The sequence below is a fragment of the Dermacentor variabilis genome, chromosome 5 (assembly GCF_050947875.1).
Source record: "Dermacentor variabilis isolate Ectoservices chromosome 5, ASM5094787v1, whole genome shotgun sequence".
NCBI classification, from domain to species: Eukaryota; Metazoa; Arthropoda; class Arachnida; order Ixodida; family Ixodidae; genus Dermacentor; species Dermacentor variabilis.
This window is the reverse complement of record NC_134572.1, coordinates 82,695,521-82,712,909: the sequence shown is the minus strand read 5'-3', so window position 1 is coordinate 82,712,909 and position 17,389 is coordinate 82,695,521. Positions and strand designations below refer to the sequence as shown.

Sequence of the window (17,389 nt, the reverse complement as noted above, 5' to 3'; positions counted from 1 at the left end):
GCGGCCTGGTGACGGCGAACTGGACGGTCGTCGAGGGCTCCATTGAGTAGCGGCGAGGTAGTCGGCGATGTCACGTGGGCGCTCTCCAAGCTGTGGACGCGGCGCTTTGACGGCGAACCCTTTAAGTCCCAAGTCGTGGTATGGGCATAGGCGATACACATGGCCGGCTTCTCCGCAGTGATAGCAGAGCGGGCGGTGGTCGGGGGCTCGCCAAATGTCCGTCTTCCTCGCATAGGTGCGCTGGGCGACGGGTGGGCCTGCTGGCGGCGGACATTGAATTGCGGCGTTACAGGGCCCTGGCGCGGTCGCGGAGGGGGACCTTGACGGCGTGCGACGGCGGCGTAGGTAATCGCTCCTGGCTGGGGCTGCGGTAACTGAGATTGCACCTCAGGAACACTAAGCGATCGCGGAACCTCATCTTTCACGATGTCGGTGATTGAGGCCACTTGAGGCTGCGACGAAGGCAGGACCTTGCGCAGTTCTTCGCACACAATGGCCCTGATGGTCTCTTGAAGGTCGGTTGAATCCAGTCCTTGGATGGCGTACTGCGGCGTGAGCCCCTCGCGGTTATATTGCCGGATGCGCATCTCCAGAGTTTTCTCGATCGTCGAGGCCTCTGCAGAAAACTCAGCTACGGTCTTCGGCAGGTTACGAATAAGTCCGGCGAAAAGTTCTTGCTTGACGCCCCGCATCAGGAAGCGGACTTTTTTCTCCTCCGACATTTCCGGATCGGCGTGCCGGAAAAGACGGGCCATCTCCTCCGTGAAGATCGCGATCGTCTCGTTTGGCAGCTGCACTCTGCTTTCTAGTAGCGCTTGGGCTCGCTCTTTTCGCACGACGCTTGTAAACGTTTGCAACAAGCCATTTCGGAACAGGTCTCACGTCGTTAAGGTGGCTTCTCGATTCTCGAACCAGGTCCTGGCGGCGTCTTCCAATGCGAAATAGACATGCCGCAGCTTGTCATCGCTGTCCCAACTGTTAAACGTAGCGACCCTCTCATACGTCTCCAGCCAGCTTTCCGGGTCCTCAAATGTGGAACCGCGGAACGTCGGTGTCTCCCTGGGCTGGTGCAGAACTATTCGGCTGCTCCGGCTGCCATTGGGGCTGTCTTTTTGGTCGTCTCTGGACGAACTTCTCTGACGATCTTCTTGGTCGTCTCTGGTAGGATTCCGTGTTCCGGGGGCAGCTGCTGTAGCCGGCGGCTTGCTCGATGTTCCGGGACGGCGCTGGTGTTGTCTTTGCGGTCCGGGCTTGGATTACGGCTTGTCGGGGGCGTCCGGTACATGAACGTAAAGCACCTCCAGGAGATGTCGCGTGGTGGTGACGTTGAATAACACAGTAGCAATAGTGTGAACGACAAAACTAACTTTTATTGGGCGAACCTGTGCCCACAAAACAGGCTACACTTATAGCACAACGATAGCGGCGAACACGGTCGGCGATCGTCGAAAATCTGATCAGCGGGTCGAGCGGGTCGGCTTTTATACAGCAGTCATGGAATGTTCCAGACTAATCGCTTGGACCCGCGTGTCTTCCACAAAGTTATACACCATTCGCGTCACCCGATGAAATCAGATGACATAAGGTTCTGCGACAACAGACAGCGGATAGAAGCATCGATAACTTTCCAGAAACTCCGGATACATGCAGGCGCGTTCCGCGCTGTGCCATAACATTTGTTAGGCGGCGAAACGTGTCCCCCGATAAAGACAAGTACATGTGTCAATATTTACGTAAGCCTCCTGTACTTCTTGATTACGTTATGCCTGTATGACTGCTGGTACCTCTACTGAATCAAATGCTTTCTTGTAATCTATGAAAGCCATATAGACAGGCTGATTGTACTCTGCAGATTTCTCGATAACCTGATTGATTACATGGATGTGATCCATTGCACAGTATCCCTTCCTGAAGTGAGCCTGTTCTCTTGGTTGATTGAAGCGAAGTGTTGCCCTTATTCTAGTGGAAATTATCTTGGGTACTTTTATACAATACTGGAAGTAAGCTAATAGGCTTATAATTTTTCAATTTTTAATGTCTTCCTTTTTTTGGATTAGTATAATGTTGTCATTCTTCCAGATCTCTGGGACCCTTGAGGTGGTCAGACATTTTGAACAAAGGGCCGCAAGCTTTTCAAGCATGACGTCTCCTCCATCTTTGAATAAATTCACTGTTATTCCATCTTCTCCTGCCATTTTACCTCGTTTCATGTCTTATAAGACGCTTCTAACTTCATGGCTAGTTATAGAAAAAGCCTCTTTAACCTCCTCATTACTACTTCGAATGGAGGTATCGTGGCTGCTCTGGGTATTGTACAGGTCAGTATAGAATTCTTCCGCTGTTTTTACTATATCTATAATGAAACCCATTAACGTTGTGCTGGACTATTTTTAATTTTTTTTTAAGATTTATTTTGAATTTCATGCCCAGTCGTCTCAGGAGGTGAACCGGAAGTGCTGCGCAAGAAACAAGGGTGTCACTCGATGCTCGTGCCACGAAAAACAAAAAGGAAAAGATAAATGTCAGTCTGCATGCTAAGTGTGCAGTAGATCGTCGATCTTCATTATGTTCATTTTAGTGCCGATGTGCGATGGCAGATTATGTGAATCCACTATAGTGCATGGTATGAAAGAACTTGTAAAACGATGGAAGTGGCATGTTGGGCTCTTAATTTTGCACGGGTGGTCGTGGCATTGAAAAATGGCTGCGGGAGAGTGAAAGAAATCATCGGGAAGAATTTAATGATGATAAAGCTTGGCAAAGAGTGACAGAAGCGCGATCTTGCGCTGATGTGATAAGCTCTCTGAGTTCGACTTCTCAGTGACGTGATGCTAGAATTACGTGAGCAATTAGAAAATATTAAGCGTACATCATGGTTCTACAAGGATTCATTGTTATGAGTTAAGTATGCCTGGTCTGGGTCCCAAATGGCTGAAGCATATTCTATTTTCGGACGAACGAGTGTAAGGTATGCGAGCTTACGTATCTCGGGGGCGCGTGCTTCAGAGTACGTTTGACTAAGCAAGCGATTAGCTGAGACAGTGGTAAGATCGATGTGATAATGCCATGTTAGATTGAAACTGGATTACAAGGTATTAGTATGTATTACAAATGTAGATATTAATGTTATTTAAGACGTACGCAGTTGGCAGGTGGGCATTACGATAAGTAAATGACATTAACTTCGTTTTAGGTTCATTCAGCGTCATCGACCATTTCATGCACCAATTGCTAATAGTGGTAAGATCGGATTGCAGGATTTCGCGATCAGTATTGCAAGGGATTGGATTGTATACTGCGCAATCGTCCGCGAAGAGTCTGATACGTAAGGCCACACAATCGGGCAAGTCATTAAAATAATTAAAAATGGCAATCGCCACTCTGAGGAACACCAGATATTACATCTACAGAGGAGGAATTAGAGCTCTTAATAGATGTAAATTGTGTTCTAAGTGAAAGGAACTCTTTAATCCATACCACGACGTTATGGTGTATGTTAAGTTGCGTCAGTTACTGCAGTAGCCTGTAGCGAGGAGCACGACCGAAAGTTCTTGAGTATTCGAGAAAAATGTCTACTTGAAATCCAGAATCTAGTGCAGTGTGTAACTCGTGTACAAACCAAGCAAGTTGAGTGTAGCAGGGATAACCCTTGCGGAAACCATGCTGTTGGTAGAACTAAGGCTGTGCTCTTCAAGGTAGATAAGGACCTGAATGTACAATGTATGTTCCATCAGTTTGCAGATTGTGTTGGTTAACGAAAGGGGGTGATAATTGAATGGCAATGAACGATTGCTAGATTTGAATATCGGAAAAATTTTAGCCACACGGCAGTCTTGAGGAATGGTGCGGGATGATCATGATTGCGTGCGAAGGGCACATAGAAATGCCGAAGGCTAGCCGATATATCTTTTTTAATATCTTGTTACTGAAACCGAGTTTATCAGACGCCGAAGATCATTTGATATTATTTAATAATGACTCAATTCCCGATTCTGTAATAATTACATTGGACGTCGCTATAACACTGCGAATGTTGATTACAGGGCTTGATGTCGCGTGTTTGTGCGTAAAGACTGACGAGAATGTATTGTTTAATAGTCGAGCACTTTCTAGATCGGAGGTCACGTCACCGTTAACGTTAGTAATTGCGATGTCAGGATGGATTCTTGGGTTTAGTACACGCCAAGAATGTCGTTGGTTTGAAGCGAGGAAAGAAGGTATGCCACTTAGGGAAAAAACAAAAACTTTGACAGTATTTTCTCGCACCTATTCATTCCTTTTATTGGTAAAGCTCGACAGGAAACATTGCTAAGAGAGCCAGTTTGACTTAGCCAGTTTTGATAATTTTTAGTGAGCCCCACAGGTGCCAAATACTTTGAAATTCGTGACTTCATACTGACTTATCGGCGCCGGCGTTTCAAGGCGAAATTCAAAAACTGCAACTAGTAACTTCATTTTCTCTTTTATTAACCAAACCATTACAGTGAAACTAGCAAAAATAGAGTTTTGAAGGAATCATTTATCAGTGTTACTTGGTTTAGCCTATTTCTTTAGTGTGCTTCTATGAAAGTATTAATCAAAGTCCTTGATCAGCTGTTCACGCCAAGCTTGTGCTGATTTATTTTTTGCGGTAATGCGTCTGGTTCTTCTTTCCTTAGTACTGCCACCACATTAGGAGGCTAACTATTCCCATCCTTCAGCGTTTACGTTACGTAGGGCTATATCCCTCTCTTTCTATGTCTATCTCTCTCCCGCTTTTGCTTTTGAAGCTCTCTCAGTAGCATTGCTTAACACATTCAAGCAATATGCACGTAACATTCACGCACCTTCTTCAAACGCGTATGTCATCAACTTTGAAAGTGTGGTGTGAGTCCACATTACAATATTTTTATTTGTTAAGTTAAAAAAGTGACTCCCCACAGTAACCTTATTTGCGCGTTTATTTCCACCTTCGTTACTTCTTTCAAGGTTCTCTTAAATCATGCACTGGACATGAATTCCTTTTAACATCTTTTAATAATTTTTGGCGCCTACACTATAGTAACCTTTCCTTTCAATACGTCGAGCGTAAAGCTTTCCGGACAGCATTGAACGAGCTGGACTCTAGACCATTCTCAGAAATGAAAATAATTGGACCATGGCCTTACGCGTCGATGGCACAGAAAGCCACGAAAGCGTTGTTGAAGTACCTCAAGTCGACAGGTCTTGGCAACCGTGTGTAGACTCGGTTCGAAGCTTCAAATGTGCGCGAAACTGTGCTCTCTCTCTCTCTTTTCTTCCTTATACCCCTTCTCCCAGTGCAGGGTAGCAAACCGGACGTGCGTCTGGTTAACCTTCTTGCCTTTCCTCTCTTCTATTTGTTTCTCTCTCTCTCTCTCTCTCTCTCTCTCTCTCTCTGTCTTTCAATACGTCAACTCTCTTCCTCTATTACAGCCGATATGCTTGGCGGACCATGAGAGGTGCCGGAAATATGGGCGACTGTTCGGGTGAGTGCACATGGTGTCTCCCTCATGCACGGAACATTTTATCCTAATGCGATGCCATACTGCGATGTGAACCAGGAAGGTTCTATTTGAGACAGCGAAACTGCCCATGTGCGTGAGCACGTTCCTAGAGAGTCCTGCGCATCGCATTCAATAGGTTGTGCGTTTCGTGATAATAGTCTTACGCATTCCACAGCGTTGGCGCTCGGAGCCACGATGGAACATCGGGTCTCTTCATTCTACATCAACATCAACAAATCAGATCAATTTAGACGAAAATGCACTGAAGAATAACAATAACGTAATACGCGGTCAGGTATGCGTGAATGCTCGAGATGTTAGAGTGGCTTCTTCGGCCGCTGTGGTCTTCCGAGAGTCTTCGAATCGACCATTTACGAAATAACTTCTACAAAAACAGTGTCATGATGAAAACGCGCCCATTGCTCCCGTCGCTATGCAGGGAGGCGTGATTTGATCTCGTTACGTTTTAATTTCCGTTAGGTTCTTCGAAGGAACCAAGCCAGCCCTGATGGTTGCGGAGCCGGAACTGGTGAAGCAAGTACTCGTCAAGGATTTCAATTTGTTACCCAACAGACTGGTGAGAAGTGCCCACATCAAAGACAAATACAATATCGATTACAAGCACGCCTTCGTGCAAATGGCGAGCTTGGGATGAAATTAGGCAGTAACTATTGCTGCAAAGTCAATGTCAGATGCTTGTGTTGGTATACATAATGCATTTGGTAATTTACGGAGCCCTGCTTGCATTGTTTTTAGTGGGCGATAGGTGCAACTCGTGCACATGTTGAAGTGTGCACCTTACAACGGCATCGTGCCGTGTGGTTCATTCACCCATCGCGTCTTTCTTTTTTCTGCATCAGCAATTTCTGCCTGTAACCGTGTTGTAGAAAATTAAGTAATAAATATAATTACTGTAAGACGTTTTCCCGGCTGAGCGCGTTAATTGCGCATTTCACAACAATACGGGGCTTAAAATGACAAAACTTGGAGCAAAGAAGCATTCTAAAAATGGACCTTCTCTATACAAAATCGCATTAACGGCACATAAAATCCCCCACCAGCATAAAACGATGTAGGGCTATAATGATCGGACTATCTGGCTTCTCCATGCAGCATAGTTTGAGGTACTGCACTGTTGTGGGAAAAACGTGAAAACAAAATGGCGGATTAATTTCTTCCAGTGCTATTTTAAAGGTGCTACATTGAAATGGGATTATTGTGGTGCGCTCCGTGCGTGTACTTAATTAGCAAGATACCATTTTCATGCTGCGCTGTTATCTTGGTTACAACAGGCGTGATCGGAAGGAGCCGACACATCTTTGAAGCCCACTGAATGTGGCAATGCGCGTACGTGCTCGTTTGCAGACTTAATCTTTGTCTGCATTTTGTAAATGTAGCAACAACAGAACAAAAACGTCTTGTGCATAACTAACCGTCACTGTTGCAGTTTGAGAATTGTACAGTAGACTTCTGCAGATATGAGGGACTGCAACTGAAACCTAGACGACCGCTACCATTGATTGTGAACTCGTGGCAAAGACCAGCATGAATGCTTGATCCTGCGGAGTACTTTAGGTGAATTCGTCGATCGACCGACACACGCCGGGACTTCCTGGTCTCCGTTTGCATTCGCGACACCGCAGCTCAATCCGCTCCTTGTGTGTTACAGCGGTATAAAATGTATACTTCGCGAAAACTTTAGGAATTTGCTCACGCTGCATCTTGTTTTTCTTTTTTCTCGCAGGAAATGAATTTTGGAGACCCTATAATCAACAATATGATGGTCTTTGCCCGCGTGGATCGCTGGAGGAAAATACGACCGGCGTCTAGTCCAGCGTTTACCACTGGTAAACTGCGAAAGGTATGTCGACTCCATCATGGCATTTGGGATATAGTATCATGAAATTAAAATCAAGAAAGCGTTAAGACAAGGATATAGAAGCGGTGCGAGCCGACGCTAGTCTCCCTACAGCTTTTTTGAATATCGGATTGTTAATGTGGAAGGTGCCACAAGTCGTATCAGGTGTAACCTAACACCTGTGCGACAGCTTTACATGCTTGTGATAACTGCGTTGCAATTCATGGGATGAAACGTATACGTGTTCAGTGTGCTTGCGGATCATTACGCTTTCCCTTTGATATAAGCTTTAGTTGTGTGAGTATCGTGCTGGGCGTAATACAAGGACACAAGGACGTTAAGTGCATGGCTGTACTGAAACTTATCTTTAAATGTGTACCATGTGTTTGGCCCTATATTCGATGCAGCGCGTCGACCTCGTGCGTCGCCCAGACCCTGGGTCCCATTGCCGCCTCTACTAATGACGCTGGACCTGGTTATATCTGTCTAAATCATTTAAATGAAGCATAGTTTTCATGGCATTTTTGTTCTGTGGCCTTAAAGAAAGTCTATGAAGCGCTGTCTTTTTTACAGGAAAGCAGGCAACAAGCTTTTGTTGCTTACTATACTATATTTAGGACGCTGCACAATTTAGACTGGAGCACGAAGGTTATGAAAACAAACTTGAACAATAAATCATAGTAAATCGTGGCAACACTCGAACTATGCGTCCGGTTTCTGCATTTATAATGATCGCAGATAAGCGCATACAGATGATTAAAATAATAGCATTAATGAAAGAAGCAAAAATTAGTGCCTGCCGCTGGGCGTGCCTGTTACTCTAGATAGAAAATGGCTGAAATATGGCATAATTATGCATCTGACCATGAACACACGAAATTGAGCGGGCGAAAATGTGGACACATAGTCACGCTGTTTACAAAGCATTATTCTTTCTAGTGCACTGTAAAACTCTAGAAATGCCTTCGTCGCGCAATGTTGAAAAGTTATAACGTCTCGAAAAGAATAGTTTGACGAGGAGCGCAATCTATTCATATTTGGTACAGATGCACGAGCTAATCCAAGATTGCGTGAAGATCACCTGCGACCACCTGAACGCCGCCGCGGAAGAGGAGAGGGACGCCGATATGAAAAAGTGAGCCAAACCGGTTGACCACTACACGCGTATAAGAATTCCAACAACGGAACTGCTGGTGCTACATTATTTATCTTGTGAATATAAAGTTTGATGTGCTTTACTAAGTTAACTAAGTATTTTAACGCAGGCAACTGGGACACTTAGTGCTCCATACTTGAAAATGGAACAGCAGTCAAGAGAAGGAAGGGCAAGGGACGATAAGGAGGCAGGTATTCCTGAACAGGCATATCATTATCGTTCCGAATTTCGACTTGGGTCCTTGTCTTGGGGACCTGCAAATTTATTTTGTATAAACCTTGACACAAAAGGATTTTTTTAATGCGTATTCTATGCCTACCCAACGAGGAAAGCCATCCGTCCGTCACGTAAGACGATTGATTTCGAGATAAGGTCCGCAACAGTGAGCGAATTGACCTTCTTGCCGCCTTGCGATTCAATGCGAACTAAGTGGCGAGAACACAATGCACACCAGGCTATCAGCGCTCGGCGCACACTGTTCCCTATCGCAGATCGCTTTCAAGATAGCGCCCGCGCGGCCGCGTCATACGCTGCCGCTACCGCGTTACGGTTGATCACGGTTTATAATGGTTCGACGCCGATGGATAAGGCGCTAAAGAGTGATAACGGCCTTTAGTGGTCGCAACGTCATCAGCGCCCCTGGTGCCGCCACCTGCAGTAATTTGCTTGTGTCATCAATTCACCTTGCGCCACCATCGACAGCAGTCCGTGTCGCGGCAGCGCTGTCGTTTTTACTGGTCGGGTCAAGTTTACAACATTGATAATGACACCGAGCTTCCTGGAGATGAGCAAGTGGCACAACGTTTACGCATATTCAGACAACTCCCAGAGGAGTTTCTTCGTGAATTCTTTTGTGGGATTGATTACCTATGCTATACATAAGTCTGTTTGCGCACACATATTTACTGATCGAGATTACATTTGTCAAAGTCCAAATTCAGGCGCAAGAAAAAAAGATATGCAGACCACATCGATGACGATTGTCAATGTAAGCGAATAACCGAACGCTTTCTATAAGCGTTCAGTGATTCTTTCAGAACTCGTTTTATTGAGGGAATATGATGCGCTTCAAGGCGTATACTCGTATTTGTTTCATAGAGGACATTTAGATAGCGTTTCTTTTCATTGTGTTATTCTGTAGAGTACAGAGCCGTTAACCACCAAATCTGCAGTGGTTCCGGAGCCCTCTTCTGCGGCCGCCATAGGAGACAGGGCGATGGTAGAAGAGGGGGGTTGCCCTTCCCGAACACTCCACCACCGCATCTCAACCTTTCATACACCCCAAAACTCTTGTTCGACAGCACGGGCTGGCAGGCCCAATAACTATTCGCTTACATGTACAGCTCGGACGATGCTGCGAAGGCATGTCTACAACGAGGCACAGTTATATCTACGGATTGTCTCCCATTGCCGATTTTCGCAACTTCCGCAGCAGCCCTGCACGTTTAATGAAAGTTGTCTAAATATTTGTTTCGCGGTTCAAATGTCATAGTTAGAACTCATAAGACTGTGAGAACTACATTTGTATGAAAGGTTTCTTAATCTGATGTATTTACTCTTGGCGTTAGGCGACGTAGGCGCCCATTGCGTCGCCGATGAAAGTCCTACCCCTCTCCACCAAGCAACAACCATGAAAACGGGCGAAAGAGTCAAAAATCAACGAAAAAACGCTATTATCTTAAGATTCTTTTTCTTAATAGGTTGTCATCTCGGGCTGAATTCACAAAGCTTTTATTGTTCGCAAGTTCTGCTTGCCAGTGGTCGGTCGATTTCCTACACTATATCCGAGACGACGATTCCTTCGCATCTGCTATTGTGAACAGTTTCTGTGTAAGAAGTTTCATGTTTGTTTTTACTAGCTTTTTATTAGGTCCCCAACATTTCGATCACATTACCTCCACTCTGGAAATATAGTGCGCGTTGAAACTGCGGATGTATGATGTTTCTTTCTCTTTTTCTTTTTGCACGTTTCAAAATGCTGCTGAACCTCAATACGGCACTTCATATGTGTAGCACTTACTTAAATATAACGCAAAGCCGTATAGACGGACCATATGAATACTTTTCAAGCATGTCGCCTAGTTTAAAACGCAAGAAAGGGCGACAAAAGCGATAAAAAAGAAATCGGGACTGCACACACTGAAAAATGTATTCTAAAGTATCGAAACAGGACGTGTTGATGTAGCAAATTGTAATCTGTTGTTTCAGATTTAAAAAGCGACGCCGCTCACTTCAGGGTAATATTGCTTGACATTTCATTACATGTTACGCAGATTCTTCGGGCATTACGCAGTTGATGTTATCGCTCGGTGCGCCTTCGGAACCAAGCTCGATTCGCAAGCTGACACAACTCATCAGTTTGTGCAGGCGTCTCAAAAGGCCTTCACAATGTATTTCACTCCCACACAGCTGCTATCAAGTAAGGAACCTTCACACATGGTTAACAACGTTCCCGTTACCATCTACTTGCCTCTTTATTATTTACGTCCCCCTATATAATTTCCTTCTTCCAGTGCAGCACAGCTTGTTGGAAGCGTCTCTATAGTTAGATTCACTGATTTTATTTAGCTTCTCTCACCCTGTATGATTGTAGTAAGCATACTATGGTTTCTACGTGATTACATGTTGCGATAGATTTTACCACATATATAGCTCGTATGACAACTCGAGATACTTTATTCTAGTGCTGCTCCCAGGTCTGCTAAAGGCTCTCAAGATTACTGTGAAGACTGGTGTGCGCTACACTTACTTCAGGGAGTTGTTCCAGCGAATAATGAATGAAAGAAAGGAAAAGAACCAGGTGAGCTGTATCTCGCTAAGCTATATATACCACGCACGAACACAGACGATGTTCACGCACAAGGCTATTAACCGCGGGCTGGCAGATTCTATGTACCATATATAGCGGACTGCACGTCAAGTATCCGCAATCATTTAGTCAACAGTTCAATTTTAGTGCGTAGAACAAAAGCCGCAACGAAATATATGACAAACAGTTTTTCAACTCGAAGCGGTATATTTTAGGCATAAGGCATATCTCTCCCAATGACAGGGACAAAAAAATTCAGTTTAGCTTGCATCAAAACTCCAAAGGTGACAGTGAACGCAGTGGTTCGCAGTCAGCAAATATTTTATTACAATCAACAAACCTCAGCCTAAGAAGGCAAGCGTCTGATGTACCTAAAATTTTCTGCGTTCCACTTACTTCGACGGACTTTCAAAATGCCCACATTAAACTTCTCTTACACATCTCTGTTGCAGCGCATAGAAGACTTTCTGCAACTCATGATAGAAGCCAAAGAAGGTCGCTTCACAACAGCAGCAGCAAGTTCAACCGACGCAGAGAGCAAGCTGTTTGATATGGGATCGGAAACGATCTCAGGAGCGAAGTCGTTGACGAACGGTACGGCCACAAGTTCGGTACATTACGTTATTCCACGATAATTGAAAAAGCTTCAGTATAATAAAGCTATTTCATATCCGTCAGCAAGCAGCTGCAAGTTAAATGATACAAGTAATTTGCACAGCTTTTTCACGTTATTTGCAGCTGCTACTCTCATTACGCCACGTGCAACAGTAGACTGCTTTTTATAGCATTGATTATAACAATAGATGCTGTTATTGCTCATATAGGCACGCACACAGGCTTTTTTAGAGGACTAGCTGGTGTCGGGTCTTTTAACTGTGGATTTTTCATTCGTGCCTCTCAACGAATACTTCTGAACAGAGTAAAAGAAAGGTCCCTTATAGACGTACAGTATGAATCAAACATATGCAGTACGCCGGAGTAACTGGGAGCCAGATGAAGGAAACGTATTTAAGTGCACTGATAAGCGACAGCCCTTAGTGCTTGCGACCTTGATATAGACCGCGATATACGCGTGGTCTGCGATATATACTCCGTTATTAACGGTGTTTTCCCCGTTAACGGCCATTTCTCACCATGCGTCAGTATGATGTCATACTGTCAGTATCAGTCACTGTCATATGCATGATGTCATATGCCAGCCATTCACTGAGTGCCACGCATATCGCAGCGTACGTCATGGCAGTGTTTGCACATGCAGCTCTTACCGAAGATGAAGCCTTGGCGCAATGCCTGGTCTTTTTCCTTGCCGGACAAGACACAACCTCATCAACTCTGGCCGGTGCTGTATACTACCTGGCGCTGAATCCTGAGGTGCAGGAAAGGCTCAGAAAAGAAGCCGACGAATGTTTCGATACCCATGTAAGTTTCATCATTGGCCAGACGAGCAACATCTGACCATAACTTCTCACAAATTGAATATTACTGTCGTCCCATAATAAACAACGTGGTTTGACGACTCGATGGCCAAATCACATCCTTCAATCCCACCCTCAATCAAATCGTGCGGACGATTGGAGGCTGTGAAGTAGCTATCTCGTTCCCTTGACAACTCAGTATGAAAGGCAGTTTCCTGCTCACCATATTTTTCCCCGGGCCTTCAAGTTTCTTCCCCTAGCTATGGTGGGTGCATGATATCACGCGTCATTCTGTGATTTTTTCACACAGGGTCCCCAACCAAGCATTGACGTCATTTCCAAGTTGAAATACCTGCAATCTGTCGTGTCAGAAACACTGCGGATGCTCCCCGCCGTTCCAAGGTGATGCTGGCCTAATCACGTCATTCGATCATTTTTAGGTTGAGATCGCACGTCTAACTTACAGTTTTGTCACAGAAAACCAATATCGTGATTCGTTTCAGAACTCAGCGGTGCGCTGCCCAGGACTACGTCTTAGGCGACACAGGGATCAAGATTCCCAAAGGGTCTCCCGTGGTCGTGCCAATCTACGCCATGCACCACGACCAGGAAGTGTTTCCAGAACCCGAACAGTTCCGTCCAGATAGGTAATGCACTGTGTCAGCGCAAGAAAAAAAAAATCGGCAGCATGTTACACTCCTGTAACACGTTAAGGCGAAAGTCTGCTGCACACGTGGTAATGCATCAAGTTATACGATCGGAGGGGTCAAGCTTCTTGCAAGACATAACGAGCCGCAGTGTGAAATAAACGTATGGCGCTTATGCGAGCACTAATGCTCGCATAAGCGCCATACGTTCAATGTCATACGTTCCATGTTCAATGTCGGGCGCATAAGCGCCAGACATTCAACTACATATGCGAGTACTAATGCTCGCATATATGTCGTTGAATGTCGTTGAGAACGAAACTTGTTAAACGTTCTTTCCTTCTCTCTTTCCATGCATATTTTTTCCTTCTTTCTTTCGTTCTTTCTTTCTTTCGTTTCTTCATTCATATTCAGCCATTGCATCTTTGCTTGCTCGGGTATGAGCCCTTCGTGGTGGTGATATATTTTGCGTCACTGATTTTTGCATCACTGGACTAGACGCCACTTTTTTCGGTATGAGCCATTGCAACGAGCCACGTAAGTCTTTCGTCTTAATATACATCAAAAGCTGATTTTATTGGGAGCTTAAGCTCTGCCGGGTTCGGACTTTTCGAACGGATAGTTTAGAAAGCAGGGAGTTTATTGGCAAGAATGCCGATATGAATTCATTAAACGTTAATCGAACATATTTAAGCTGGAAATGATCGTGATGGTAAAAGGATATGATGCGCTTAAGCACTTATGGTGCACGTAAGTTTCCCTTATTCCTCTGGGGATGAAAAATGAACTGTTTTATTTATACACGCCACGAGAGTTGCCATAGCTTTATTAATAATTTTTATTTTCCACAGCCGTGCCAAGATCAGCAAACAGTCGCTGTAGCACGTTAATCACTTAGTATGATCTTAATTTCAGTATCTGGATGAGGTCTAAATACCGTGATTTTTCTCGATATAACTTGAATAACTAGATATAACACAGGAGCTCAGCTAGAGCATTGACTTGCGCTGTTTACACGTTGCATCAAACAATGTGAACCACGCCTTCGATGGTAAATGGTTCGACACGTTCGTACACCTTTCATTGGAACACTCATTTGTGCTAAACGCCTGACCATGGCTTGTTTCTTGCCTACAGGTTTAACGATGACAACGTAGAATCTATCCGGCCTTACACATACCTTCCTTTTGGGGCCGGACCGAGGAACTGCATCGGCATGCGCTTGGCTTTGCAATCAGTTAAGCTTTGCCTCCTACATTCTGTGCACAAAGTTCGCTTTGTGCCCACGGAAAAGACGAAGGTGAGAATTGTGTGTTTCGGTGCCAAATTAACGCGCGGTTAGCTAAGCGCGGACAGATTCGAGCAGCGTAGTGTTGAAGCAAATTAAGCGGTATAGGGAAAATGAAGGGTGCTTTTCGTGCTGTTTCGTTTGCAAGTTGTCTTTGCCGCCTTCGGTGCGTATCCCGTCTGCATTCTGTCCGCTTTTTAAAACTCATCCAGTCTACGTACATTTACTGAAGGTAAATAGGAAACCCAAGAAAGCCTTTGCAATGGCGCACGAGGAAGTTGCAAGATGCATTGACGAGGTGAAAGAAGTTAAGCGATTACGGCCAGCTTTCCCGTCAGAACTAAACGTCTTTTTTTCTTATTCCATATGACGTTAGGCCAATTCTCTGTAACGCGCATGCGTCCATTGAAAGAAACCAAACGAAACCAAACCTACCAACTGTTTTCTATTAGGGGTAACTGCTTGCTATGTGTACAAGGATTTCACCTAATATTTTTACTTCAGCTTCTTCTTCAAACCGGCTCGAAGGAGAGACGAAGCGTGCTACATTTATGGCAACAATAAAACATCAGCGCAAACTTTACCTCAAGCATGTTCTGTTGTTTGCAGGTTCCTCTGCAGATCAAACAAAGCCTTGGCACTCTGAGGATCGATGGCACTGTTGTAGGGATACGAAAGAGATCGTACATTCGAGCCTGACGCAAGACATTTCGCCCTATGCGATGGGCACCTTCGTTGAACATCAGTATGCTGTCAGGAAGAAATTTCGCCAGCAACCTTTAGTATACAATTCTGTTCGCGAAGCGCCACCTGTTGTCTTGCGAAACTTGCGTAAATACACAGTGCCCTTGGTAATTAATCTTGCTCTGAACTCATTTACTGTGACCACAGCGGGCTCTCACAGCCGACAACGCTATCAATCTTAGAGACAACTTTGATATGCACACAACATCGGCTTCATGGGTTACAGTATCTTCTTCTCTGTAACCTTTAAATTAGGCGTACACAGGCTACCTGACGCAGACTGAGTGGCGCACATATTCTTGCGCAAATTGATAAGCGCCAAGGATACACTGAAGCCCTTTTCTGAACAAGGCCTGTCTTGTAAGTAAAAGCCTGCTTCATATATATATATATATATATATATATATATATATATATATATATATATATATTGTTACATTTGGAAAGACACAGACGAAAGAGGCTATTTACCTGCAGGCTATTTACAATGGAGCCTGGCAGCCAGGCCGACACTCGCTCGCGCCAAGGGCACCGACCAATTTCATCGTCGTTCTCGCGGTGACTCGTCTCTTGAGCATCACTCGATGATATTGTAATACTACCTCCCCCCCCCCCCCCCCGGCGGCAAAAGCGCCCTTACGGTGCTGTTAAATATCCTAGGCGCGTGGAGAGATTTAGGGCTTGAGTCGGGCGACGTGGACAAAGTCACTGGTTGTTACAGCGGAGAACGTAGTGGGCGTTCTAGAACAATTTCATAGGTGACATCGATCACTTGGCGGAGCACGCGATATCGGCCTGTGTAACAGGAAAGCAGTTTTTCACAAAGGCGAACTTTACGGGATGGTGACCAAAGCAACACGAGTCTGCCGAGCACAAAATGGACATCACGGTGACGGCGGTCGTAGCGTTGATCTGCTTGTCTTGAGACACTTGTAGACGAGCGCGCGCAAGTTCGCGAGCATGGTCAGCATGGGCGATTGCATCACGGGCATAATCGCTAGTTGAAGCTGTGGCGGACGGAAGCACAGTGTCCAGTGTTAGCGTCGGTTCGCGGCCATACAAGAGGTCCCACTTCTAAACGCTTGCCCGAATTATGAGTCTAAACTCTCCACTATAGTACACTTGTGTTGGCAAATAAAATTCACCCTGCGTTGGTGACAGCATAGTTCTATGCTGAAAAAAAGAAAGAAAAAGTAAAAGCACGCGCGATAACGCAGTGGTTAGCGCGTTCAATTGCCCAATAGTGCACATTGCAACAGAGGCATGAGTTCGATGCACTGCGTTGTAGTGGGCAACTATTTGTTTTTATGTGGCTATTCATGAGTTTGAGAGAGGAGGTGACACAACAACGACGACATGATGACAGCATAACAGGAAGCACGGGCGCTGAGCCGTGCTCTCGCATGGGCTGCAGAAAACAGCGCCAGCCTTTTCTCCTTCCCCACAAGAACCACTTCTCTCTCAGGAAGCATGGACGGACTCGTCAAACACGTTTCAAGCTTTAACGGTGTTTCTCTTTGGTGTGCCTCTCAGGAACACGTTTTGTTTTATAAGCTAGCATTATGTCCCGCCACCACAGGAATGCTCTAGCTAGCCGGCATGACGTCATGTATACAGATGTAAGGGCTGGAGAAAAAAGCGTAAAGATTGGGGACCTCCCCCCTTCCTTTTTCAGTATATAGAAAGCGGGAAGAAAACATTAAAATCATCTCTGCTGTGGAGCATGCGATTATAAAGAGACGACGACGACGAGAAAACGGCAGCGCAGTTTTCAAGTCTTTTCATTACATGCTTTCAGTTTCGTTTTGAAAACGTACCTCAGCTGTATACGACTGTATGCAGTCGTATACAGCTTGTGGCCTCTTACAGAATATCCCGCCCCCCGGGCACAGAGGAGTTGCAGTAATCACGTATGACTTCTGGGACCCGCCGTCGCTGCTCAGTGGCTATGGTGTTGGGCTGCTGAGC

At 45.2% G+C, this 17,389-nt stretch overlaps 1 protein-coding gene across 1 annotated transcript in view; it reads left to right on the top strand.

Moving 5' to 3' along the window:
- LOC142582886 (cytochrome P450 3A24-like) overlaps positions 1-15,536 on the top strand; it is a 33,402-nt gene extending 17,866 nt beyond the window's left edge. The window contains exons 3-14 of the mRNA XM_075692986.1: positions 5,434-5,486; positions 5,985-6,081; positions 7,249-7,365; positions 8,409-8,497; positions 10,792-10,937; positions 11,203-11,318; positions 11,780-11,921; positions 12,586-12,746; positions 13,053-13,144; positions 13,246-13,389; positions 14,527-14,689; positions 15,287-15,536. Coding sequence (XP_075549101.1) covers positions 5,434-5,486; positions 5,985-6,081; positions 7,249-7,365; positions 8,409-8,497; positions 10,792-10,937; positions 11,203-11,318; positions 11,780-11,921; positions 12,586-12,746; positions 13,053-13,144; positions 13,246-13,389; positions 14,527-14,689; positions 15,287-15,376 — 1,410 coding nt within the window. The 3' untranslated portion in view covers positions 15,377-15,536. The remainder of the gene's footprint in view (positions 1-5,433; positions 5,487-5,984; positions 6,082-7,248; positions 7,366-8,408; positions 8,498-10,791; positions 10,938-11,202; positions 11,319-11,779; positions 11,922-12,585; positions 12,747-13,052; positions 13,145-13,245; positions 13,390-14,526; positions 14,690-15,286) is intronic.
- Positions 15,537-17,389: the final 1,853 nt, after the last annotated feature.